The sequence below is a fragment of the Pagrus pagrus genome (genome assembly GCF_965226575.1).
Source record: "Pagrus pagrus genome assembly, chromosome: 1".
Classification (NCBI taxonomy): Eukaryota; Metazoa; Chordata; class Actinopteri; order Spariformes; family Sparidae; genus Pagrus; species Pagrus pagrus.
The window spans coordinates 30,658,444-30,686,330 of NC_140185.1; the positions used below are offsets into that span (position 1 = coordinate 30,658,444).

The 27,887-nt window shown below is 44.3% G+C and overlaps 1 protein-coding gene across 2 annotated transcripts; it reads right to left on the reverse strand.

The window, feature by feature from the left end:
* znf710b (zinc finger protein 710b) lies at positions 1–27,484 on the reverse strand. 2 transcript variants are annotated; one of them, XM_084343893.1, is made up of 5 exons: positions 27,271–27,484; positions 6,415–7,989; positions 2,520–2,711; positions 2,027–2,198; positions 1–1,766 (listed from the first exon to the last, which is right to left on the reverse strand). In XM_084343893.1, the coding sequence occupies exons 2-5, from the start codon at positions 7,945–7,947 to the stop codon at positions 1,585–1,587; spliced, it is 2,079 nt and encodes a 692-aa protein (XP_084200019.1). In that variant the 5' UTR covers positions 7,948–7,989; positions 27,271–27,484; the 3' UTR covers positions 1–1,584. The 2 variants fall into 2 exon arrangements, with proteins under 2 accessions (XP_084200019.1, XP_084200020.1); XM_084343894.1 differs by lacking the exon at positions 27,271–27,484 and adding an exon at positions 9,658–9,701.
* Positions 27,485–27,887: the final 403 nt, after the last annotated feature.

Sequence of the window (27,887 nt, forward strand, 5' to 3'; positions counted from 1 at the left end):
TCATTTAAACTAGAGAACCTTTATTAAATAATTCATGGTCAATTTCCATGAGGTCTCAGTTTGATATTCCTCATTTCAAAAAAGAACTAGAAGTCCATTCCTCTGGTTTAGTGTGCATATCAAGGCTGACCTGCATGGCAGGACAGGGGGAGCTGACTGTCTTCCCCAAAACAGAATAATGAAGAGCAGGACTGGTGTCAGTCCACTTTCAATTCAACCACTCGAAATGTAACAGGGGCCTCCAAACTATTTTTTCTTTTCTTCTTTTTAAATCTCCATAATGGATTTTCAGTCTTTTTACTTTGTCGAGAGGGAAATATCTTTCTGAATTAACTGAATTGAAAGTGAAGTGAAACCAGTCCTGGATTTAGGAGTGCTGAAAACTACAAACAACGAAAAAAACCCAAACTGCTGATTCTCCGTACAAACTGATCATTCTTCAATTCGCATCTGAACTGACAGCTGTGAAATATCCATATCAAGAAAACTGCAGTTTAAAAAAAAAAAAAGCCCTACTGAGAAAGCCGCTTGTGTTCAATAATATTGCCGTTACGGAGGTTTTGGGAGATTCTACGATCTTCCTCTCCCTCAGCTCTTCCTCGAGGCAACTGAGTTCACTGTTGAACACTGAAGACGGCCTTCACAGAAAAATGACGGGCCTCGATGAAAAAGTGCGTTTTGTATTGTTCACTCAGTAATTCAAAAACTAGAGCAGTATATTCACTACACGGGATAGATTAATAATGTAAAGCTAAACCATGTGAAACAAAAAAATCTGCGGGTGAACACACTGCATGTCGAAGAATCATTTGTACAGTGAGAGGGGGGGGGGGCTTTACATGTCGGTAACTTTTGTTTTTCTGGTACCAGCCGACATGGGACAGCAGCAACTTTGGTAGCAAGTGCCCCGTCGAGATAAAGGCTTCAATGTCCCGTGCAACGTCCTGACCGGCCCGTTTAAACTGAGCGCCGCGCAGGAAACGGGTAACTACAATTAGGAACTGTTTAGTAAGAGCATTCAAACCTATGAATATGTTGTGACTATGTATCAAAAGTTAGATATACAGTGAGTAAATAGCTGACACGGTGGAAGCATCGTTGCAAATGTATCTAGCTGGCACTTTCAGTCAAAATCATAAGGGCATACATTGGTTGTGAATGACGAAAAAATGGCAAAAATGGTAAACGAATTTTCTATCACATCGAATGTAACTGATGGCTCTGCAGCTGCAACTTTTTCTCTTTTTTTTTTTTTTTCCTCAAATAACTGATACATACACACAACATAGAGATTCGACTGTCCGCCAGTGAGAGTCTTTGAGTCGGTGAGCGCAGTAATCCCAAAAAAGGAGCTCCAGAGCGCGTCAACAGTCTCAGTGTCTCTGCTGTGGGCAGCAGAGCTGAAACGTCTCCTTTGAAGTGCGTCTCCTTCCTGGCCTCCCATCAGAGTCCGGCAGTTCTGGCTCTTCTGGAAGGAGGCCAAAGCTAAATGAAAACCCTTTCCCCAGTGTCTCCCAAACAACTCTGTACTTTCCTTCTGCCTTCGAGAAAAAAGCCAAAACATGTCCTCTGGTCCGTCACCTCTCAGGGCGTAGTGTAGCTGCTTGTATCCTTCCCGAAATTGTAATACTCCTCCATGTCCTCCATGTTCGCTGTGGTGAGTTTAGTGAGGTTTTGGGAGCCACCATTGTCCATATTGTCTGGTGATGTAAAGCTGAAGTTTTGTCCTTCATACTCCCCCTGGTTGTCCATTTCTGGAAGAACTTCTGGAAAAAAACGAAAACAATTATAAAGTGCGTTTCAAAAGACACAGTCCTTGTTACACTAAGTACAATTTTACATGCTGAAGAAAAGCCTGGGTCAACATTACCCATAAAGATCGCACATTATGTTTCACATTATGTTTCACAGTGTTTAATTGCTTTAATTATGATAGAAATGAATTCTTGCCTCGAGTTATTTGCATTCATGGTATTATTTTTATACAATTACCTCAGAATACAGTTTATACACAGTCAGGCCTCACCTTGTCCTTCTGGTGAGACGTCCATGCCGTGCTTGACCTTCATGTGCCTGCTGAGGTTTCCCTTCAGGTTGAACTTACTGGTGCAGTAAGGACACTTGAAGGGCTTGCTGCCTGCATGGAGATGCATGTGCCCCAGCAGGTTGTACATTCTGTTGAAAGACTTGCCACATACCTGGGAAAAAAAGCAACCAAAAATGTTGACATTGATGACCAACGTCTTCAGATATATGTCACAGTGGCTACTGTGAAAACATCCTGCCTAGTTGTCGCCACAAACTGGAATTTTCTCCCACTGTAAGAACGTCGTTGTCACAAAACCACCGATATCAAAGTATATAACTAAATCCTAGCGGTTTATTTTCCTCATTTCTCCTCTTCACATAATCCTGTTAGATTAAATCGAGCTGAATTGAAACATCTCCTTTCACGCCCCAAATTAATTAGAAAATCCTACACATCACCCAGAATATAATTCAATAGTTCAACCGCTCACCTTGCATTTGAATGGCTTCACAGGCAGGTGGACGATCATGTGGGTCTTGAGAGTCTGTTTCTGGATGAAGCTCTTGAAGCAGACGTGACACTGGAAGGGCCGGACGCTGTTGTGGATGAGCATGTGCCTCTTCAGGTTGGCCGACAGGGTGAACTCCCGGGAACACACGTCACACTTGTGGCCCTTCATCCCCTGCAGAGTCCAAACAGAAGGAAAGGGTTAATCATTCAAACATAGCATTGTGTGTGTGTGTGTGTGTGTGTGTGTGTGTGTGTGTCACATTGTCTACTAGAAGATGACATAATGCACTGGTATGTAAACTGTGAGGAGGGGATGCAAGGGTGAAGCTAAATACTGGGTGAGGTGAAAAGGGCAGGTGCATGCTGGTGTTCTGAAAGCAACAGGAAGTTAGTTATCACAGTTCGACCACTGATTTGGCCAGCTCGTTAACAGCAGTTGTCGGCCGCAGCAGCAGCACACAGTTCACGGGGGCAATTAAGGTTCATTAAAATCCTTTGAGTATCAAAAATCACACCCCTTCTTTGACTCAAAACGCATACTTTTAGACTTCAAACATCCAAATATTCGCTTAGAAATCATTAAAAATAAAAAATATACAGTATATGATGCTCATTATAGCTCCAGAACTTGCTTGTGAACGAGAGCTGCTAACGGTTATTTCGGCAAGCTTTTAAAAGGTGCCACTTTTCCCAAAATGTAACAAATGTAGGCTTAAACTAGAATTAACATCTGCAGTTTAAGCCTTCACCAACCACATCTGTCCAGACTCATATAAGATACGTAGTGACGACTTCGAAGGAATATAATGAAAGCTATTAAGTGTATGTTTTAGAGACAGAAGAGGTCACTATATTGATATGTATGAATCCTGTTCAAAAAGACGAGAACAAGAAAGAAAGCTTCGTCACACAGTGCATCATGAATCACCTGAAGCTCAATATCAGCAACAGTTAGCTTGTGTTGGAGCACTGCTGTATGTCTATTGGTACGCAAGTTTATTAAAGGCGCACTATGTAGTTTTGGGGAAGAAATTTTAATCATTGACTGTTTTTTTAAAGCCTAAACAAATTAAATAAACTGAATAAACAAACTGACCTTAAAGGACAACACAGTTTCATACCGTTTAACCTTGTTTAAATGTGGCGGACCCTGCCACCTTTCTAGCTTCAAGCAGTGTTCTGGGGACCTTATTTTCCTCTGGGAACAGCTTGTTTATTCCGTTAAGGAAAGACTAAATATTTGTGAGTTTGTGTTATTACCTCATTATTATGGTTAATATTACAATTCTGAGTTTCTCCTTTGAAACTACAAAGTGCTCCTTTAAGTAAAACAATAAACAGACTCAGCGGATTCTGATAGAAAACAATGAGGCAAAAAAAATCTAAACGTGGATGCTTCACACACGAGTTCAACCCAGCAGGACAGAGCTATAAATTCTCCACAGCTTCAAGGTGAGCCCCCAAGTTTAGTGTCACCAATTCAATATCTGCTCAAATGTGAATTATGGTCACAATGTCCCCTTCTGTTCCTGAGTTATGATGTTGAACAACGGCCAGAAAAAAGTGTTTTTGCAGAACATTATGATGTCACGGTGAAGCTGACCTTTGACCCTTTTGGATATTAAACATCATCACTTCTTCATATTATCCTGTTGGACAGCTGTGTGAAATATTGTCATAATCAGTGTATGAATTATGGCCAAAATGGTGTTTTATGAGGTCACAGCGACCTTGACCTTTGACCACCACAATCTAGATCATCCTTGAGTCCAAGTAGATGTTTGTGCCAAATCTGAAGAAAGTTGTTTCTGAGATATTGCCTTCATAAGACCGACAGACAACCAAAAACATAATGCCTACGGACATGACTGTCGCCTGTGCAGAAGCATAAACAAGCCTTTTTTTTTTTCTCATTCTGTTCCCGTAATATCCTCAACCACATGCGACAGGAAATGTACAAACATAGAGAAGCAGGTCACAAGAGCAGACAATTCACAGCATCTAGGGCCTTGAGGCTTGTATACAAATAAATGTGCTTCTGCGCCATACACTCCGCTCTGCAGTCAGTGTCAGCAGATGTGAAAAAAAAAAAAAAGGGTCTGAATAACTGGATTCTGGGTTATTGAGGAGAACAAATATGTATTACAGGTCACTAGTGTGCTGAGAGACAGTGTTTGTATAAGCAGACAGATCTGGCAGACTGTCAGTCCACCCACTGTCTGCACAGCAAACGGGGCTGTGTTTGCCGTCGTCCACCAGGGGGAGCAGTGAGCGGAACCAAACACAACCCACCAAAGAGAACGTCCTGTCCACTGAGAATACCGACTGCTCTCTCATTTCGATGATGAGTGTGGCTTAGGATTTTTGTTCCCCTCGAAGTAATCAAATTAAGCCAAATCCTTAGGAATTCAGCATTTTCCTCTGCGTGTAATTCATATTGGAAACCCGCTGAAATGTTCTATACATCCGTGCTCTGACGAAATGAAGCATGCCGTTTCAGTATAACGTCGAGACGACACGTGTTGCGGATTTTAGGACGCAAATTAATAGCCGAGGCCTCAAACTGAGGGTGAAATGCAGAGAAGACAGGCCTGTGGTTATATTAAATGAATTGTGATCTCGGTGTCCTCATCTCTCTCTCACTTCCTCACCTGAGTGTGTGACAGTAATTGCCTGCATGTGTGTAAAACAGGCAGGGGGCAGCGAGCAATTACAGACATTTCATTGGGACGAGGAGTATAATGAGGAGTACATGAGGATGCTCCAGTATTGTAGATGTACAAATCTTTGTGAAAGTGCATGCGCTGAACTGACATATCTATTCCTCAGTACTTCATATTTCCTGCGCTGTTTTTTTTATCTTCATTTTCTTCTGATGAAAATCGCACGCTGCACATTAAGTGGGGGAAGCTTTTCCATCACAGGGTCATAACATCTCTACAGGGCAAGCTGCGCGTTTTGCAAAAGAATCTGGTAATTAAAACATATTTTGAGGGTATTTTTTTTTTTGAAAGCTTACAGGAGAATAATCTGGCAACAGATCAGCCCTGATTTGTTAACATGAACAAACCTGCTTTCAAAGCTTTAAAACTCAATTCTCTCGATGATGATTTCCCCAGGACACACATCCTGGAGCTACTTCTATTGAGTAGTGAATGGGTGATTAACTGTACTGCAAAAATGAGCACTGATCCAGTGTTGTTAGCACTACAGCGATAAAAGCATCATGTAGATGAAAAACATATGTCCTTAGTGTGTTGTTAGTAAAGTAGTTTCCTATTTTTTCATTCAACATTAATGTTGGGTGCCATCATCCATCCATCATCCACAACCGCTCATCCTTTTGGAGGGCGTGGGGGCTGGAGCCAATTTCTGCTGACACTGGGCACACCGAGGGCTGACACGTGGACACAAACAACCACTCGTGCTCAAATTAACACCGACGGGCAATTTAGAGTCTCCAATTAACCTGCATATCTTTGGACTATGGGAGGAAGTCGGAACAGCCGAAGGAAACCCACTCAGTCACAGAGAGAACTGGCAAACTCCATACAGGCCTGTGGGTTCAGACCCAGAGGCGACAGCGCTAACCACTGCACTAAAGTCTTTCGAAGTCTGAGTCACAACAAAAATCTTCCACAAAAGAACACAGAGTAGGGATGTCTGCCCAGTTAAGTGCTCTTACCTGCCTACTTCGACCAGATCTCAGTGGGTAAAGGACAGAAGATGAACTGAGGTTGACAACAGAGGTGTGGCAGCCTCCCTTAGTGATCCTCTTGTGTGTAATTTTCTTTTACATGACAAAAGGAAAACCCTTAATAGTCTAAAGATGTCTAAAGGTTATATTTATAAGTGTCCGGCGGTGGTGTCAGTACCTTATGAGTGAGCGAGTGCTGACGTAGGTGGTGGAGCTGCACGAACTCCAGGCCGCACTGGGAGCAGGTGTAAGGCCTCGGGCTCTGGTGCTTCAGGAGGTGGTTCTGAAGCTGGCTACGGTAGGCGAACGACTTGTTGCACTCGGTGCACTGGAAGGTGTGGGGGCCCTGGTGGCTGGTCTGGTGACGCTTGAGGTGGGCGTAGGTGGGGAACTCCATGCCGCACTGCGAGCAGACATGGCAGCGTCCGCGCTCGTGCTTCACCTCGTGCGCTCGCAGCTCGCTGGGGTAGGCGAAGCCGCGGCGGCAGAAGCGGCAGCTGTAGGGTTTGACGTCGGTGTGTTGGAGCATGTGTCGCTTCAGGTGGCTGGTCTGGGTGAAGCCCTTCTTGCAGACGGTGCACTTGTGGGGCCGCGTACCTTGGTGGGTGAGCAGGTGGGTTTGAAGATGACTGGGCTGCTTGAAGAGTTTCCCGCAGTGTGGACAAGCGTGTGGTTTGATGCCGTTGTGGCCCAGGATGTGTGTGACCAGGTTGTACTTGGAGGTGTACGATTTATCACACATGCGGCACTTCCAGCGCTTCAGACCATCTCCCACGTCCACGCAGTAAGATTCATCGATCTGGATGTTGATATCCAGCCGGTCCACTCTGCGGCCGCCGTGCCGTCGAGGAGGCTGGGGGTGCGGAGGCTGCGGTTGCTGCCCACCTCCACTCCCGTCTGTCCACATCATGTTCTGGCTGCTGTCTTCGTACTCGGCCCCCATGCCCATTTCTGTAGAATCATAGCTGCCCACTTCACTGGTCTGGAAGTAGCTGCTGATGGCTTCCTCCTGCTGTGTGGGCTTCATCATGTTGTTCCCCTGGTGCTCTACCTCCTCTTCATCCTCTCTGCCACCTCGAACGTGGCCCCCCATTGGGCGTTGGCCCTGCAGTCCCCTGTGGCCCTGCTGCTCCCCTCCTCTGTGGACCACCTGAGGGGGAGGAGGGTGAACGTGTGTGCTGGGTTGCTGCTGTGTGGTTGCCTCCCGCTCACACTCTGCACAGTTCTTGTTGGTGCCTCTGAGGGTGGCTGGATCCACTTGTACCAAACCACCTCTGGGAGCCAAATTATTAAGCATGTGGACGCAGGAGGACATTCCAGAGTTCACCCCTTCCCCTTTCACATGGGACGAGGACACATCACCGCCTTGAAGGCCGTGACGATCTGGGCCGACCATTTTCGCATCTGGATGTTGGGGCGGCCCCTGCTGCCACCTCCTCTGACTGCAGCTGGGTTGCATCTGACCGTCTTCTCCCAAGTTATCTCCGAGGTAATCTCCGTTGGCTCCGATAAGCTGGTCTGCGTACTCGTAGTCGACTCCGTCTACTGGTGGCGCGGGGGACTCTTTGGGTTCGCCGGTGTAGAAGCCGTTAGGTGCAATGGTAGCTCCAAACACTTCATTCTGGGAGATGAGACCTAGCACGGCAGCCTGGGCCAAGGACAGCACAACTACTGGATCTGTCTGTGTGCCTATGTCCACCAGCCTGGCCATTACCTTGGGCTCACATCTACCCAGGCGCCGGCTCGCCTCCTCCTGGAAGAAAACGACACACAGAGGCAAGACATCAGCATGGAAGGAAGCAATTAACAAATATATATCTGACAATATAGTCAGCTAATTGAATTTGTTATGACTCACTGTGCACAGTATTGTGGGGTTCATAAATGAAAATATGGATTTTTTACCCTGTGATCATCGTAGCTAAAAGGTCGGCTTTGTTTTTGTTTTAGCCGATTTCTCAAATCTGAACAGAAGTGGCAAGAGAGGCCAAGCGAACAATCAAGAGCAGAACTTGCTCTTGCCAACTTCAGATCAACACACATATGTCAATCAACCAAACGGTCGACAAATGATAAAGGCGGGAAAGTGGTGACATTTTGGCTGCAGCATACTCTCATCCATGAGAACCTGCCCTTCATCAAAAAGTGACCCAGTAAGGACAAAAAGGTGTTGAGGCCCATCATCCAACCGGAGCGTCTCTTTGAGACGGTTGTCGAGAGAGACAGAAGGAGAAAGAGACGGAGAGAAACAGATTTTGGATTGAAGAAGCTCTTTATTGCCTCTGACAGACTAACCTCATCCCAAATCAATGCTTCTGGTACAGGAAGTCAACCTGAATGAAGACAGGTCCGAAGGCAAACCTTGAGATCTAGTGCCTGAGACACAGGAACTATGAAAGACACCATCCTAATCCAGCGTGCTAACCATGTATGGCTTGTGTGTCTCTGTGTGTCTGTGTGTGTGTGTGTGTTGTGGGGGATTAGATGGCCTACTGATCTACACACAAACACACACACACACACACACACACACACATCCAAGTACAAGAGGGAGGAAAAAAAAGAGAACCCAAAAAAAAACTGAGAAAGATTAAGAAATGAAAAAAAAAGAATGGAAAAGCAGGAGGAAAGACAAAACAGGGGAGAGCAGAGGGAGAACAGAGAGGGGGGAAGAGGAAAAAGCAGAGACGGAGGGAGGGTGAGGGAGGGAGAGACAGAGAGAGAGAGAGAGAGAGAGAGAGAGAGCTTAGAGCAGGCAAGAGTCTCGTGGATGGGAGGGGGAGAGGAAAAAAGAGAATATGAAAGGTAGAGGGAGAGTGAAGGAGAGATAAGGAGAGGGGGGAGGGGAGGGAAGACAGGAGGGAAGGAGGAAGGCTGAGAGAGACAGAGAGAGAGAGAGAGACTGGAAAGGGAGGGAGGGAGGGGAGAGCTGAGTGAAAGAGTGAGAGGGTGAGTGTGAGGCAGCAGTCAAAAGAGAGCAAGAGGAAGAAAGAGAAAGAAGGATATGTAGAGACAGAGAGAGGGAGGGAGGGAGGGAGGGAGGGAGAGGCAGTGAGCAACCAGGAGACAGAGAGGGAGAAAGAAAATGACAAAATGAAAGCCAGACAGAATGAAAGATAAAAAAAAATGTTTTTAAAAAAAGGTGAAGTGAAACAGACGAGAATAAGAGGGAACGAGGAAGAGTTGAGAGAAGCTAAAAAAAGAGAGAGATGAAAATGAGTTAATGCCAGACTCAGTTCATAATTTGTGCGAAATAAGAAAAAATCCACAAACGCCAACTTTTAAAAAACAAAGAAAATCTAGAACAAATCAAAGCACCTCCGAGGTGCTGCTTCTACCCGTCTTTCAGCTCGACCCACGTTGCCCGACACCTCACTGAACTGCCACTTAACATGCTACGAGTGAGAGCCAATGAACTCACCACGCTCCTCCTGCTGTGAGGCTTCAGGTGCTTTAAGGATCTCATTCTTCAGTGCAAGTGTTGAGTGAGAATAGGCTCTGTTCGCCTCCTATTTATACGTGAGGGATGAGGGGAGGCGGGGCTTTACTCTGCCCGCCTCCCCTCGTCCCTCTTCCTCTTCCTCTTCTTCTTCTTCTTTTTCTTCTTCTCCTCCTCCTTCAGCACAGTTTCGGTAGTGACTCTGGTCAGCCCAGCACAAACACAAACAAACAAACAAACAAACATTCCCCTGACAAATGAGCGTGTGGCTAAAAAAAAAACAAACAAACAAACAAAAAATATATCACCACATATCACTGAGGCTCTTTGATAGTCTGGTGATAAATGGGCTAAGTCACCTCAAAGTCACACACACCAACAACAAAAATAAAATCAACATCGTATCAGGCTGAAATTACGGCTGCCTCCCGCCTCACTCGCCCTCCTTTCTTCCGTCTCCGTCTGTCATTCTTTGTCTTTGTTTCTGCCTATCCCTGTCTGTCTCTCTTCCTTTATCTGTTTATTCCTGAAGCCCAATCTATTGCTGAGTCCTTCTCTGTGTATCCTCTATGAATCTCTCCCTCTCTCCCTCGCTCTCTGCGCCTTTGTATCTTTCACTCTCTCATTTATCAACTGAGCTTTATGAGTACAGAAAAGTGTTGGAAGATTGTTTCGTGCACAGACTCGGATGCAAGTGTGTGATTTGGGAGAGGGAGAGGGAGAGGGACAGAGGGAGAGAGAGAAAAGAGATGGAAGGTGACTGACAAGGAGATGAGCGAATGGATGAGAGAAAGAAGATGGACAGAGAGAGAGAGAGGAGGAGGAAGAGGAGGAGGAGGAGGAGGAGGGAGTGGAAGGAGAGAATACTGAAGGAAAAGAGAAGGGAGGGGTGGATGGGAGAGACAGAAAGAGAGAGAGAGAGAGAGAGAGAGGGAGAGAAAGAGACGGAGGGGGATGGGAAGAGTGGAGCAGAATGCGGTAAAAGAATAAGAAGAAATGGAAGATGGATGGAGGGAAGAAACAGATAAAATGAGAGTTAGAGGAGAGAATAAAAAAAAAGGTAGTGTGCCAATGAGTCCCTCTATCTTTGCCTCAATCACACACACACACACACACACACACACACACATATACACAAATTAAGGCCGCTGATTGACACCTCGGGAAATACTGAGGTTCGAGTGTGAAGAACTTTCGTCTCTTTTCACGTCATCCCGCCACCAGTGCGCCGCCAGAAAAATTAGGGAGGCGTGGAGAGATGAGATAGCCGTGGAGCTGTGAGACGGTGCCAAACGGTGGCCCGAGAGTCCGCAAAAGGTCACGCACATCCCCGCCAATGATGAAACTGAGACGACACAAAAGGCTGAAAATTACCGCGCTGCAAACTATGGAGGGAAATGAGAAAATGACACTTCCTCTCAATGAATAACAGTACGTGACGTACACAAAACCCACATTCAAGATGTCTTTATAGTTGGTGTCAGCGTATGTGAGGAACCATGAAGGGCTCATTTCTTTCGCTGGAATTTCCAGAGACGATGTGCGTCAATGAGAAGCCGCGAATGGACAGTTGATTGTAATTGTAGATGCTGCTGCGCATTAATAATGAGCGTATGAGCCCATGTTGTGTATGTTAAAGGTGTGTTCTCTCTCTAACATGTCGTACAGCCACAACACCAATTTCTATAAAGTGACCATCTTTCCTTTAAATCAATCACGCGCCTCTCAGGTAACAGAACACAACCACAGCCTGAGTTAGCCTCTGATAACAACAGCCTTGTGTTTATTATGAAGTGCCAACTTACTTTTTTCTTTTGGCATCTTCCCTTTTCAAGCTGCAGTAGTTTAACATGGCTCCAATAAGAGATGGATACAGGGAAACACTTAGGCCTCTATCTTACGACTGGCACAAAGCAGTGCACAGCGCAGCGCAAGAGTCGCTGCAAGTTTCAGACCGACGCAGTTGTTATTTTCACGGCCAGTGCCAACGTTGGATAAATAGAGATTGTACTTATTGCCCACCTGTGCTCCCCTGAGTGTGTTTGACTTACCATAAGGTGTGGTCAGCACACTGATGGTTTCAAACGTTTCACTGTGCATTGTAAAAGATATTGGGGCACATTTCATAAACTCGGCAGGAAAAAGGAAACTCTCCAGACGAAAACAGAAAAAAACTTTTAGCTTCTGAAGTAAACATTAACCAGGTTTAGTTTATATAAGCTAGGCTTGGAAAGACATTTTTTTCAACACCAAATCTATATGATTATCAATTACTTCTTATGTCAACATAACTGTTTCTACTAATTTCCTTAGCATGGATGACCAGCCGATGATCATGTTTGGCAAAGCTCCATCGAAAGGCTATAAAATGGATAAAAACACGTTTTAAATTAGGAATCTCTTTCTGTTTCATCTGTGCTGACATTCAGAAATACTGCAGGAGCTGAGACATGATGAGTCGGGGCGTTCTTGCCTTTCAGACACACTGATTTCGATGTTTTCGCCTACAAAATAAAACTTTCCACAAATACTGTAGAGGACGTTCTCTGGGATTATGCTAAAACTCACCTTCCTCATAATCACAACCCAGTCAAGCACACAAATTTAGCTTGATTCTACATTATTATAGGTGAAGGCTTGCACACCCAGTAATGTGATAAAAAGTCACATTAAGGAAATCCTGGAAATGAAACTCTACTCTCTACTCTTTTAATTGGCTTCTTTCGCAAAGTTCACCTCTGAACTCTCAATCAAAAACGTCCCGTTCCTTTATCTTCTTCATCTGTTGCAAGAAGTTCTCATCTTCACAGGGATGCATTTTTTTTCCATTAACAGGAAATATAAAAGCACCACTCTCCAACGCAGCTACTCAACATGCCAAGCGGTGTGAGTAACTATTTCTCAACCAGAAGAACTCCTGCTCTCTTGGGTCCTGTTCCCAAACTCGACATCTTAGCATTTTAAAAACCTGTGATCTGATCAGGGGAGGACAGCTTTAAACACGAGCAAGATTTTAACCCAGAAGAAATAAAAAGCACAATTTGGGATCCAATTACTTTGTTGAACATGCATACAGCACAAACAAACTTCCCGAACGTGTTTAGATTTGCTCACGCCAAAACACACTTGAGACAAAGTTACACAGTCTGCATCTGATGTAAGACACCGACTAGATACTGCAAATGTTTTTTCTAGTCCTTTGGTCAATGACAAAGGCTGCAACTATTATTTTCATTATCGATTAATCTTATGTGACGTCTTCGAGGTGCTTCTTTCGTCAAACCAACAGTCCACAGCCAAAGTGTTTGACAAATGACTGAAACCACAAATCGATTATCGAAACAGTTGAAAGTTAATTTTCTTTTCCACTAACCCATCAATTAATCAACTATTTGTTGCAGCTCTGTTTTCCATTTAGCAGCTGTCTGTTTCCGACAGATAAAATCGGATGGGAACAGGAAGTGAAACCTGACCAAACGTGGCTGCTAGAGATCCAACTGCAGTCTGTCTGAACTCGTTCTGGATATATCCTGATGAGAGACGCCGAGGTGGGACACAACTGGCTGCCTGTGATGCCTATATGGAGACTAAAGTTGTCTTTGCAGGCAACTATGTTGGCTCCACATTCATGCTCTATAACTGTGCATCCATAACTTCTAAATTTAAGTCAGATGATTTTTAGGTTGACACAACGCACCCTGGGAATTGTAGTTCACTTCTAGCCTCATGTTTTAAAGAACCAGATAAAATGTAAGACTGTCTTTGGGAAACGTGGATGCGACTTTTGCGTCTTAAAACCAGACCCTTGAAATAACTCCTCTCACTTTGCAACTCCATAGCAGTACTCCCTTATAGTATATCAGTTGGCCACCAATCACCAATATATCGGTATCTGTGTATATGGTCATTCATTTATGTTAAACTGTAAAATATCCTGCCCCTGCTACATGTCTACTTGTCACAGGTATTTGATAACCAACACTGAGGGATCACTGCAAAAAATGTGTCTATATTGGCCGATATATCAACATCTGATTATTTACTCGTCATCACCACCAAAACTCAAGTACAAGTTGTGCTCTACTCCATTGTATTGAAAACATTTCAAATCACGGCGAGCCCAAACAGCCACACTTGCATTTTATTTGCAATAAAACCTCAGCAAACCACCGACGGTTACAGCTTCCAGCTGTGCAGACGGAGCGGCTCAGTTTATGAGGCCATCCTGTCTGTGAACGTGAGAGGTGAGGCAGTCACCTGGTTCATCTCGTTTCTAATCCCCTGAGGAGGAGGATGATGACGATGACCGTCATATGTGGTTGTTATGTATCCCACCAAGTTAGCCACTTGTTGAATACAAGACAAACAGAAGCAAACCACCATGTTGGGGATAAACGGCTAAACTTTGGGGCAGCTGATTATCGGAGGCAGGCGGTTAAATATGGGTTAATGTGAATAACAGAGGCCAGTTAGTATCACCATAGATGGACGGGTTAAATAACAAATGCGTCCTGCTTTAAGTCGAAAATTCGGCATTTATTGCACAATTACAATTGTTTCTGTTCCATAACATGTTTGTTTTTCTTCTGCGAGAGAAAACCTTTTTTTTTTTTTTTTTTAAATAAAGTTTGTATCATAAATGTCATGGGGGAGCTCGGTAAACAACAGGATAGAGAGAACATGGAGGAAAGAGAGAAAGAGAAACGGCAGAGGACAAAATGGGGGCGTAATAGAGGAAGCAGAGAGAGAGAGAGAGAGAGAGAGAGAACAGATGATTGCATGGAATGAAAGAGGGATTGAAGGGGGAGGGAGGGGAGGAGATAAAGAGAACAGGGACGGGAGGGGGAGTGAGTGAGCGAGTGAGGGAGGGAGCGAGTGAGCGAGTGAAATGGTGGAGAGAGAGAGAGAGAGAGAAAATGAGAGGCAGCAGTGGGGGAGGGGAGGATGTAGAGGGAGAGCAAGAGAGAGAGAGAGACCGAGAGAGAGAGAAAAGAGACAAAAAAAGGGAGAGAGAGAGAGAGAGAGAGAGAGAGAGATGGGGCAGGGAGCAACGTGAGAGTGAGACAGAGAAGGAGGGAGGGGTAGTGTGCAACGTGAGAGAGGAAGAGAGAGAGAGAGAGAGAGAGAGAGAGAGAGAGGAGAGGGAGGGGTAAAGCGTGATGGAAACCGAGAGCAAGAGAGGAAAAAAAAGAGAGAGAGAGGGAGGGAGGGAGAGGGAGAGAGAGAGAATTGAAAGAGGGAGAGAGAGGAGGAAAGAGGAACAGAGAGGGGGAGGGGAGGAGAGCTGGAGAGAGAAAAACAGAAAGAGGTAGAAAAAAAAAGGGAGCGGGTGAGGGAGAAAGAGAGCACAAAATCTATCTCGCTCTATTTTGTGGTCTCACAAACATGGCTGCAGCAGAAGAGGAAGAAGGAAAAAGAAGAATGGTATTGTTGGTTTTCTCAAGTCACACACGTGCACACACGCACGCACGCACGCACGCACACAAGCATCAGTCGTAATCACCTATGATAGAGTGAAAAATGGTTCCTTCCAGGTATATTTTAATGTGTCCACAGACGGGAAGCGGGCCTTTTTTTCTGATCAAATGCTAAAATGCTCAATAACACAGTTCATCTGACAAATATTGATTTTATCACAGTACATCGATATAAAATGTTCGACTGCGCCCCCCCAACGCCGCCCTCATCCCCTCCCCACTGTTATGGAGCCGATGAAGTCGCCTACATTGTGTGCTACAACCTGAGCCCCGATTTCTTTAACCTATATTTGACACATTGGCACCATTAAAACAATGCCGAATTAGCTATCAGCAGTCCCCGTTTGCAAAACACTCATGGATGCGCTGACCAACATCATTGGGTGACGCCGACATAGAAGAAAACTTAAAAACGTGATGATTCTCAGGCAAGTTTTGGAGAGGTGAAGTGAGATGAGATTTTTTTTTCTATGATGACAGATGACAGATTTATGGATGCCTTCTTGTGATCGACATTAGAGATAATGATTTCCTCCCAAACTGCCAGTAACACTTATTCTAAAAATATGTGTGTTATGTCTGTGTAGAAATATGAGAAGGAGTGCGACTAGAGAGAAACGGCATGTTTAGTAAAATGTCTCGTTTTAAGGAGACCTATTGTGTGTTTGAGACTTTTGCCTTTCCTTCAGCATGTTGTGCAGGTTATTGTGCATGTAAAAGGTCTTGAAAGTTATAAATGTCAAGGTTAGCACTAATTGGAGCTCCTCTCTCACAGAAAACACTGCTCCAGATGTGCCTGAAACGCCTCGTCAGGAGTCCCACCTTTCATTCCGTGACTTCTTGACATCACACGACATCACCATGTCACACGTTTGCATAATTTATGCCTATGTTCACAGTAGAAGCGAAGCTAACTGGAAACTGATAACAAGACAGTCAGTCGGAGACATGTTGAGAAGTGCTGGCTCAGGCGTGTGTGAGCTGACCAATCAGAGCAGACTGGGTATTCAGTAAGGGGCTCTTAAAGAGACAGGAGCTAAAACAGACAGAGGGGGAATACAGAGCTGCAGCACTGGACAGAATGAGGAAACTGAAATGAAAATGAGCATAATATGTCTCCTTTAATATGTAGTGAAACACTGTAAATGCAAAACTGTGATATCCTGATCCTGCACACTCGACTGGCTCAGGTATCAGTAATATTCATACAGTCATTTCAGCGTACTGTGTATTTATTACCCCAGCAATCCCTCACATCGTGTTATTGTACATAAGAAAATAAGTGAAAAGAGAGAAATGGTATTGGACCAGTAGTCTGGATCTGGAGATACAACCTGAGCTGAGGTATTGAAACTGGAATCAGTGAAGAAAAGTTGGAGCAGTGCACAAAAAATTCTTTTACAACAAATTCACCATTTCAAAATCATTATGACCCCACTACATGAGTGAAAACATGAGTGGATGATTAGGTGCAATATGTGCCCACATTTGAAATTCAGGCTACGTTTATACACTTCAAAGGCACAGAGATAGCGTGAGAGTAGGAATGCATGAAATTTTGTCATTTTAAGCCTTCATAGGGACACAGGAAGTGCGGGAGATCACTGAAGACTTCTCAGGGCCAGAAATATGTTTGGAATAGGAAGTCTGGATTATTTGCTTGGATGCGAGAACATCCATTATAATACTGTGTCAGCACTGCCATATTTCTCGCTAAAACCCTGAAAGTACGTGTTGAGGAACTTTAACTTTTGTCAGATCTTCTGACATGACGGAGGGCACAAAAGCAGCAAAGCCTGTAGCTGCCTACCCTCCTCCAAAAAGTGACCACTGAAAGGTGAAAGGGTCCTGACACACTGAACTGAGTGCCGACAAAAGCCGACAGGCCAAAAAACACTTCTTTTGTTAAAAGTTGTACTTGGAACACAGAGCAAATAGTAGAGAGAAGAGCAGTTAGTCACCAGGGAGTAAAAACTTCACAGTTCAACATGCTGAGGTCTAAATCTGCAGCTCTTTTCGAGCCGTGTTGTGATTAATGTTTGAGCCGCAGTTTCAAAGAGAGCATGCTTCAAACCAAGCGCTGGTTGCCTCATCTAAGTTTTAGTTTTTTGATGGTAGAGTCGGAGCTGCCTTCTGAAAGCCACAATCTTTTTAGGGTTTTTCCAGTTTGGTGGGGTAGTCGCCCCGAGACATGCTGTGAAGAGCGACGAGCAGGCGAGCTGTGCCAACGTTCTCAGTCCCAACTCGTCACGTACTGCAGCGCGGTCGGTGGCCTTAAGAGTCCAACGTTGACGCTCTATCTACCACCTCTAGCATCAGATTTGCATGCAAAGGGCTCTGGGGTCAAGTTAGCAATAATATACAATATGTAACGTTTGGTTAGACTTTCACAATAAAGCTTGCCAACAAACAGTTGACACATGACTTTTGAACAGTTATTTATCGTTAATTATATATAAAACTTTTGCATGCTGGCACAACTTGACTGGTTTCTCCATTATACGTTATAAGGTGCTGATAAGGGTGGAGCGTGACCGACTTCTGAACAGTGCAGGTTTCTCAAAGTTGTACAGATGCCATTGAACACAAAGATGGATGGGACTGCTGGTTTGTTATAATACAACTGCAATCATTCTACGTGCACTCCAGTCTTGATTGATTTCTCAGCTTATTGGGGTTGAGTGTTTGCCACAGTGCCATTTAGTTCTACATTAAAATGTGTTGAATATTTTAACACATCATTTAAAACCTCCTTTCACAATTTCAGTTTTAGGGTATTTTGTGTCAGCCTTCTGTAAGCGTCAACCAACAACAGCAAATTAGCCAGAATGCACTTTATACTGCGATCTAACATTTCGTCCAGCTAAAGGAACATAATCGAACTTGTCATTTTGCCCTTGTGCTTGAAAGGTCACACCAGTTCACTTTACAATATATCACTTTAACATATTAGTGAAGCAAACTCTGGTGGGTATGACATTGTTTATAGTCAGGATAAATAGAGGTGACTGATTTACTGATTGTTTTGGTTGGGTGGTTTATTTTTGAAAGGGTGTACTTATTACTGGGTTGAAATGAGAATTCATAAATAACTGAACCCCAATGTTTTAATAATTAGGGTAAACTGTGTCACAACATACCTTTTTAAGAGAAGGACTGTGGTGCTATAAAGATGCCTCGGCCTACAAGTCATATTCTCCAGAGAAATTAAAAGGAGAAACCTTTGTGGAGAGCTATAACAAATGCAAATGCTTACAACGGCTCACTGAATGGCTTGATTGAGTATGAAAATGATGTGCCGAAGCCTTCACAGTCACCAGATCTCAACCTAACTGAACACTTTATCTGAGATCTTGGTCTGAAGTGCAAGACAGCGCTCTCCACCTCCATCATCAAAACACCACTTGAAGAGTGAGGAGTGAAGTTGTTCTGGAAGCTCGTGGTGACACCTGTTTTTTTTTTGTTAAACTTGTCCTGCACCCCACCTCCTGGCCCTCCTTTGAAATTAAAGACTGTTTTTTTAATTATTCGATCCTTAATCCTAACAACAGTGTATGTCATACACAACACTACCCACAGACAATGCAATCCATACAAACAATAAAAATCACAGCATGCTGGATCTCACGATACTCAGCACTCACATGCAGCAAACATCAACAGCACAGAGAGGCATTTCACACAGTAATATCGAACAGCGAGGTGGAGCACCGCTGCCCATGGGTCGACTGTATTGAACTGTGTTAGAAACACATAAACCTCTCGCTCTTTTCTTGAAATTCCCCTGGATTTAAAAAAAATATATGAAATCTGAAGTATCAGGCAGCGGAGCAGAGAGTTGGAAGTGCTCCTTTAGCTGTGCCATTCTTTCATATATTTTCTTTTTCGTTACGTAAGGAGAATAAAGGAAAAACAATCAGGTTTCCTTGAATTAAACTGCCATCTACGAATGTGCCATCAAAGCTTACAGCAGGTGTAAACGGTAGATTGAAGGAAGACTACTTGAGGCGCCTGAGGCGAGTATACAGTCTAATATTTATAAAGAGCTGTCCTTCGGGAATAAAGTCCCGCATTCCCAAACACGTGGGGCGTGTTAGCTCTTCCTGGTTACGTCGGATCTTTGCTCTCCTTAAATGCGAGTGAAAGAAACCTGACTTGTGAGCTACACATTCACAGACACGGTCCCACGGCACAGTTTCCCTCTTTTTCTTTCATGTGGATATGAAAAGGATCCAGGATGACGAGTCTGGTTTTGTTTAATGTTTACGAGGACATCAATCCGAAGCAACATGACAGCGTTTAAAAACGTCAGTCCCAGATTTCATTTTATCCCTACCATGTTTCACCCCTGCGTTACAAATTCACTTACGATATCATAATAAAATGTGGAGGCACGAAGCCATCAAACAGGATCACTGTGAGCGGAGTTATGAGAACAGACACGATTTTAAGTCTCAATAAACGTCGGCTGTGCCGCTCAGTTAAACGCTGCTGTGGGCCTACCATTTTGCACCAGTGCTTTGTAACACTTAAAAAACTACATCACTCTCTTTCTCCTCCTCCTTTTCTCCCATCACTCTTTCCTCATGTTTCCATGGATACCTCCCCTCCCCTTTTTTCCCCCTCTCTCTCTCCCTCTTCCCCCCTTTTTCCCCCCCATCACTTCCTCCGTATCTTTTCTCTTCCTACCTAAACCAATCTCTCCTACAGATCTAGTTTAATGCACGTGTGGTACAGTGAGGAGAATTAACGCTGGTTATAAACGGAAATTTAAAACAATAGATTGATGTTCTGGTGCTGTATTATTGATCCCTGAGGGGAGATTCTCTTTACCCTTTAGCTTCACAACAGCGCCCCCGGAGACCAGATTGAGACTTAGTTCAATGCTCAAGGGCACTCCAGCAGGTCACGAATATCCTGAAAATCGAGATTTGAAACCCCGCTGACCATTTAAGTCTTCTATGATATGAAAACTGAATGGTGCCCGCATGTATTCATGTGTTTTTCTCCTATAGTCGGTTGAATGCAGGGGAAGATCTGTTTAAAGCTCTGAGATACAGCGAGCGATACCTGGCAACAGATCAGACAGCTGTCACAGGGCCTCAGAACACACAGCAGACAACCACCTACTGGGTCTGTGTAGTAGAAAATGTAACAGAGACGTAAATATGTTTAGATATGGAAAAAAAATAAGATACTTCGCTACAACACAGGAAGATCTTCACCATTCATTCCTGAATGACACAGCTCACACTCTCACAGAATCCAGTGCGTCACATTACGTCTGCAGAGTCTTTTGAGACGATGCTGATCCAGTCTGGACGGTGCACTGAAATACACAATCCTACGGAAAGGTATCACTGGACAGTTAAGGAAGGCTGACAACTATAGTCTCATTACACAAGTTTAAGTTGATTTAAAAGCTCATTTTTCCAAATAAGCAATTCAATCTAAGGGGCAAATGATACGAGAACTGCACCAGAACATTTGCACAATAATTACATGCATAAGCAACACAATAACAGACCGTATGACTCTTCTGAACATGGGTTTCATACACTTTCTGTGATAAAAACTTCCCAAACAAAAAAATCTAATCAGCTGGGGGTCCGTGTTTTCCTTTGTGCCTTTTTCGGAGGCCTTGGCGTGAAAAAGTTTGAGAGAAGAGCAACGGCGAGCAACCCAAGCTCCTTTCTCACCTCTGCACAGCTGGCCAATCACAGCATGAGGCAGACTGAGTGTCGGATCGGCAGGTCAGAACCTTACAGAAGTGGTCGTACGCATCCAACATTGGAAAGTTGTCGGGGGAACAGGTTTATAAAGCTATTTGACAATTCAATGTGCAGTTCAGATGAAGCAGACTGTTAGTAAATGTTGCTGTACTCCCACAGAGCTTATAATAGTGAGATCTAATCGACATCAGCCGCAGTTACAGGCAATTCTACACCTTGCAGCATCTTTTGGATTAAATCTCTCCGTTTAATGCGAATTAATTTGCATTGCATTGCTTTTCTCTTGCTGTGAGCTCCTGCATCACATGTACAGCTGATTCTCAGCATCTTGCAAGACTGACAGTGTGACTGAGCAAACCCTGCAGCACTGTCAGTGGACTGTACGCATTGAGGCAAGTTGTGAGGACATCACAGGGATGAAGAGGCTTGTTTATTATTTTTATTTTAGGACTGGATGGCTTGTGGGTACGTGTCATTATTATCAGCAAAAAGTAATAAACTGAAAATACCCACACTGGAAGCAACGGCGTAAGATTTTCATTGTTCAATAACAGAAAATATCACGGCATACACTAATACACATTTTAATTGGCATTATCAGTTATAATGAGCCGTAAAGGGAAGAAAACAATATGTTTTTTGTCGGTTACACAGATGCATTTTTATAATTTCTCAACATATTATGTCCTGAAACACGTGCAACTTGAAATAAACTTTTTCAAAAAAATTTCAATACCATAGATAATCCAATATGCACGGTAGGCTAACAATCAATTATGATACCGTGGTACACCTTAAAATCAGTATAATGCCACAAACCTACTCGGGTTATTCCTTATGTTTCACAAAACTTATTCTACAAGGCCTCACACTCAAACTTCTTGAACCAATTCTCCAAACGGCACAACATTTCACAGCCTGTAGTGTAAACCCGATATCAGCAGCTTTGGCTGAGCAACACCAGGTGTCACTCAAACTAACACTGTAAAATGGCTGCACGGTCCCTGACTCCCTCGGGAGTAGCACCGTCCGTCCACAGAGGTGTAGCGCAGCTTAACATACATCACTAAACTGCAAAACTACGGAGGTAACTGCCCCCTGCATCACTGGCCGGAGGACTTCACAGTCTCATGGCTGACGGAGAGAGAGACACAGGAACAGTGTGAAGGGAACGAGAGAATGGGAAACAGAGACGATAAGAGAAGGAGACAAAACAGAGAGGCGTCCACGTACACACACACACACACACACACACACACACACACACACACACAGCTAAAATTACATTCAAGAGGGCATGAACTAGGCCACTGCTCTGCACTATGCTGGAAAGTGGTAGTTAGCCAGTGAAAAGAGGATTGCAGAGACCTGGAGGCTGCAGGCTGACACTGAACGAGGTTACCTAAACACAACACCATTATTGTCAGCCCAGATGATTATGGTCCGATCACAACTCGATACAGAGGATGATAATCAGGATACGAGCAGTGAACGACGAGGAGCAAAGAGCCGTCTGCGTACACGAGAGCAGAATAGTACGACTCTGAACTGCAAATAATTTCAGCTATTAAATAATTAACAGATTGTACAATATCACATTCTGTTAAACTGCAGCAGAATGAGTTGAACGGCTAATTTTTTTTTTTTCTTTCCACAAAGAGAAATTGGCTGAATTCACAAAGATACACTGACAAACTGAGTCACCAGACAGCTAGTAACAACTTCACACAGCAAAGACTGGCAAGGACAGCGTTTAGACAGACCAGCCGGAAGACCAAAACTAACCGCGACTGGCGCCTAATAAGCATTACATGTCTATTAAAAAGTCGTTCTGCTTGCATGAAGCAGACTTTAGTGGGTTTATCTTTCAAAAAGAATGCACTAAAAACAGTCAATTACTGGGTTAGTTTTAACAGTTAATATCTGTACCAAACAAACATGTTTTAAAATCTGGAAAACAAGATTTGTAAGCCAGAGCATCGCTCCCTTTACCACAAAAACTGCAGTTTCTTGCGATTTGGATATTGCACTTACAGTAGCCAAATTGCGATTATGATTATCTATTGGCTAATTGTGTAGCCCCAATGATTCAAACAGAAAATGAAGATAACTTCATTTTAAGCATGTAAATAACAGTCATGCCTGCACCTCTGTGAGGCTGTATTTGAGCTTAGCTTTGAGCTAAAATCTAACATGTTCACAATGACAACGTTAACAAGCTAATGGTATAATGTTAACCATGCTCAACATCTTAGTTAAGCATGCTAACATTTGCAAATTAGCATAAAACACAAAGTAGCGCCGATGCTGATGAGAATTCACAATAGTTTTGCAGATTCTGTAATCAAAAATATTCAGATAAAAAGTTCAGGGATCATCAATTCTACCATAATTCCTGTGAAGGGGAACATGAATGTGTGTCCCAAAATTCATGCCAATCCATCCAATAGTTGTCGAGACATTTCTCTCAAACTATAAATGTTGACCTGCTGGAGGCTCATAAGAAAAAAGTGACATAATCACCAAAGTTAGAAGGATTCATCCTCTGGGGACCACGAGTGTCCTTTAAAAAGGTGCGATATGCAACAATCTTAGTTTGAAACAATTCAAAATTTTATCAAAATTATCAACATTGCGAAGTAGAAACAGTGTTGATGTTAAGTCAAAGAATTAGCATGCTACCTAGCTAGCCTGGGGCCTGAGAACCTCTTTCTCCCAGCAGTCCAAAGCTCCTGCGCTAGTGGTGCAAACACCAACACTCGCCTGGTAGTCTGGCTAGCTGCACGGCTAACTGAGCTAACAAGCTAACAGGAGTTCCAGTCATGGATGTATAAAAAGGAATGCAGCTAGCAGCAGTTAGCCGTTACTCTGGTGATATGCTACCCTCATTTGTTGGGAGTATGAATTCAAGGTGGCCAATTCTTACATATTACACCTTTAAAGTAGATGCAGTACACAAAAAATGTGACCTGCTGGTGGCACAAACGAACAGAATCAAGGGATCACCAGAGTCATTAAGATCCATCCTCTGGGCACCGTGAACATCTGCACCACATTTCACAGCAATCCATCCATCAAGCAGCTGTCACAGTATTTCCCTGAAACCAAAAATGTCAAGATTACAGCGGAGCCAGAGGAAAATTTAGAGGATCACCATTAGGTTTTGACTTCTCCGGACCATGACCGTCATATTTCACGGCAATCCATCCGATACATGTTGAGATATTTCCGTCTGGACCGAAGCGGTAGACCAACTGCCACCCCAAACCACTAGCATGTCGAAAGAAATGATCCCCGACATTAGAGACGTTAGCAGGAGAATTTACAATCAGCCGTGTTACATCACCAAAAAAACAGGATAAATCTACATCATATTTTGCTCACTGTTGCGATCAAACTCCTACAAGTTGCCTTGTGATAACAGTAAACAAGACTATTGCTTTGTATCACAATCACATTCACTCACATCAGTCAGATACTATGTGGACAGCTCTGTTATTAGCTCAAACACACCAACGCTTCAACCAAACAGTCAACCGTTACACAATAGGAAAATAGCTAATAGATGATACTAATGAAGCCGTACAGAATAAGCTTTTAGCCCACTTAAAAAACACAAAGCTCAATTTTGGTGCTATGTATGAACGATTCAACGTTGCAGGCCCGAGTATTGTGCCTTTCAAACAGGCCTACACATAAGGCTCGTACAGCGCATACAAAACAAGCTGGCATTACACTGTGGAGGTCGTTCAGCATGGCTGTAAGCACCAGGCCCTACACATTAGGCCTTTGTGCTTCGAGAAACATCAGCCTCTTTTTTTAAAACCCTGCCTGCAGCACAGCCGAGCGCTGCAATGTGCTGACACCATCATCAGCTATTCTAAACCTTTTACCACAGCTATATTCCCGCATCCTGATAAAGAAAAGGAGGGAGGGGGAAAAAATGAGAACGCCTAATTTCTTTCCCATTTATCTTCATCTGCAAGGGATGTGTCTTATTTTCAGGGTCTGGTAAGACGAGAGGTTCAGTGCTTTCTTTTTTATGCAGGAATGTTGTGGTCGTCCTGATGTTCTTTCTGGACCTCATTCAACACTGTCCCCCCGCAGCTGATGATCCATGGACGAATGGCTTATGATCCCCTGAGTAGCATACAGATTGTGTAGCAGCAGCAGCAGCAGCAGCAGTGCAATAACGTATTATTGATCCAAACTTGGGGAAATTCATTCATCACTGTACAAGTCGAGCTGGCCGAGAAATAAAAAAAAAAAAAAAAAGCTGTACAGTTAAAGTTGGAGGCGTAAATTCTGCAGATTATTGTTGAGAAGTCGCCGGTGCATTTGTTGATCTTGACAATTTCTCACGACCCTATTATTAAATCAAGTTATGCCACCATAATGTCAAACATTATTCTATCATCATCAAGCAATCTTTCCACACTATAAACAACGTAGTCTGGTCCAAATACCACGGCACAATGCCTGTGTAATTTATCACTCCGCACAAAACATGAAAATCACAAGGCAGAGCAGATTAGACAGACCATTAACACAAGGTTAACACAGAAGACAACAAATATAGCAGCCAGCTGAGAGACAGCGAGTTTGCAAAGCAAATGAATATTTGGCGAGATGCCTTCAAGCAAAAACAGACTGGAGATGTTATCGTCAAACATAGAGAGGCTCATAACTGCATCCAGGGAGGCAGAGCCTTCCAATCAGACATGAGGCCATGACTGGTCATCCACCAGGGAGAAAGAACATCTCCAGCAGACAGAGGTGGAGGAAAACCAGACCAGGATCACTTGACCGACACTGATAAAGACATGAAATGAAGGCCAATAAGTGACTGCTCGCAATGAAACCGGATCTCCCGCTGCAACGTAAGAAAAGAGTTGGACGGAGGTGGTTGACGACCTGTGATCCCCCCTGGGCACGGAGATGATTAAGCCTGTTAAGTGTCATTTCAGGACGCACGTCCGCTCAAACTGACAGCAGAATTGGGTCGCTTGCAAGGATGCAAACGGCCAGATCTGCATCAGAACGATGCTGAGTCATCTGAGCGTTCACATCAAAATGACCATCCATCAGATGATCCATAGACCAAAAGGGGAGGATGTCTTTTTAATTACTGCCAGCCACTGAAGTGCACCGACACTGAGCTGCACCAGAGCACATCTATAGGCCCCGGGCTGCCAACTGGTATGCACAGTATGCAGCTGCCTTGCTGCATGCAGTGCACCATCCACGTTACGTGATGAGACGCTGCATGGCAGGTATGCGAGGGGGTCAGCCGTGTTACTTCGTCTGTGTGGCTTTTGCATTTGAAAGCCATAAGCCAGCAGTGAAGGAGCAGTCCAGAGTAAGATGCAAACCCAGACAGACATACAGGACCCTCACATCCCCCCACTGACAGCCAGTGTGAGTTTCAGTGCCCTCATTAGTGCAGTGGAGAGGATACCTGTGGCCTATCAATGATCTCTGACAGCCCGGTGAGAGTCAGCCAACTGGTGGTGGAGGTGGTGGTCTGTCTCCCCTCTCCACAGGCTACAGGTCTATCTGCTGCAGTGCATCTTCCCGGTGCTTTGCGGTGTCAGAACAACCCCCCCCCGCCCCATGATCTCTGCACAGGACCAGAATGTGGACTCGCCGCGCAACAAAGCTGAGCTCTCATTTTTCACTTGAGGCTGAGGACACTTTGCGCCTGCTCAAAATAAAACATCATTTCCCTCGAAAAACTTGCGCTGTATCTTTAAAAGAAAAGGCCCGTCAACTTAACGGCAAAAAACTTTGTTGAAGACAGGCCTCGGCGAGACATGTCGGCCTCCCCCCTCCACCACCCGTGCCTTGGCATGAAGAGGTGGGTTGTGTGTATGAGCCAGGGTATGGATTAGTGATGGGGCAGGCAGACCCGGGCTAACGTGGCCTGCCGTAGCCCCCTTCTCCTTTATGCGTCTCTTTCCCCCATTCTCTCCATCCCCCTTCCTCCTCCTCCTCCTCCTCCTCCTCTCTCTCTCGACGCCATCTGTTTGTGGCATGAGAGAATGTGGAAGTAAAAAAAGAAAAGACGACATTTTGACTGTAGTTGCTGACCTACATCGTCCATTTGTGTTTTTTTTTCCCCCCCGTGCGGCGCGGAAACCCCCCCCCCTCCGCAACCGAGACGCGGCGGTTCCGACGCGTAAAAGGCGGCGAACATCGCCACAAACACAACCCGCGCAAAAGCCGTTTTTCTCGCCTGGTCAGGAGGAATTTAATAAGTTACGGTTGAAACACTCCTCCGCCTCGACTCGCCGGGGCCGGACAAGTCAACGCTCCGCAAAACATCCTCCTCCTGTTAACCGTCAAAGGGGAGAGAAAGAGAGGGGAGAAGAAAAATCACAACTCACCTGGTTCCAAAATCGGTTTATGGTGGCGACGTGATTGTGGTTAATTTTGATGTGGGAAAAACAGTTACAACGGTGGGTCCCCGTTGTGTGTAGCAGGAAGGAGGGAAGGGAAGGCGAGAGGGGCTGACGTGAATGAATAAACAACTGAGCTCCTCCTCAACGCCACAAGTAAAGGCGGAATGTGGCTGACTTAGTGCGATTCACCAGCCAGCGCCAAACATCCCTCTGTTACGCGCTCCGGATCAGTCAGTACATGTGTGGGGTTTGTTTAAAAACAAGCTTTCACAGCCTTTCATAGCGACTGTGATACATCAGCGACAATATGTTCAGCTGCTATTTTGATGCGCCCTAGTTTTTTGTTGGATAACCCGTGTGATCATTTTATGGACGCGTTATGTTTTTATTTAAAAGGACAAGTAATAAAAATCTTTTCAGTATTTTTTTTCTTTTCTTTTTTTGACTGTAAGATACATATTTTGTAAGGCTTTTACAAAATCCACCAGGTGGCACCATATCTGCACCCTGACAGCATGACTCAATTTGGGCATAATCGCCAAACTCCATTCAGATTTCATGTGTTTTAAGGCAGAAATGCTTTGATTTGAATTATAATCAAA

Excerpts from the sequence above, each read along its gene's own strand:
- znf710b (XM_084343893.1), bottom strand. The coding sequence starts at position 7,947 with ATGGCCAGGCTGGTGGACATAGGCACACAGACAGATCCAGTAGTTGTG. Across the intron at positions 2,712-6,414 it reads AGCACTCGCTCACTCATAAG|GGGATGAAGGGCCACAAGTG; the intron begins GTACTGACACCA and ends TGGACTCTGCAG. Across the intron at positions 1,767-2,026 it reads CGTCTCACCAGAAGGACAAG|AAGTTCTTCCAGAAATGGAC; the intron begins GTGAGGCCTGAC and ends GTTTTTTTCCAG.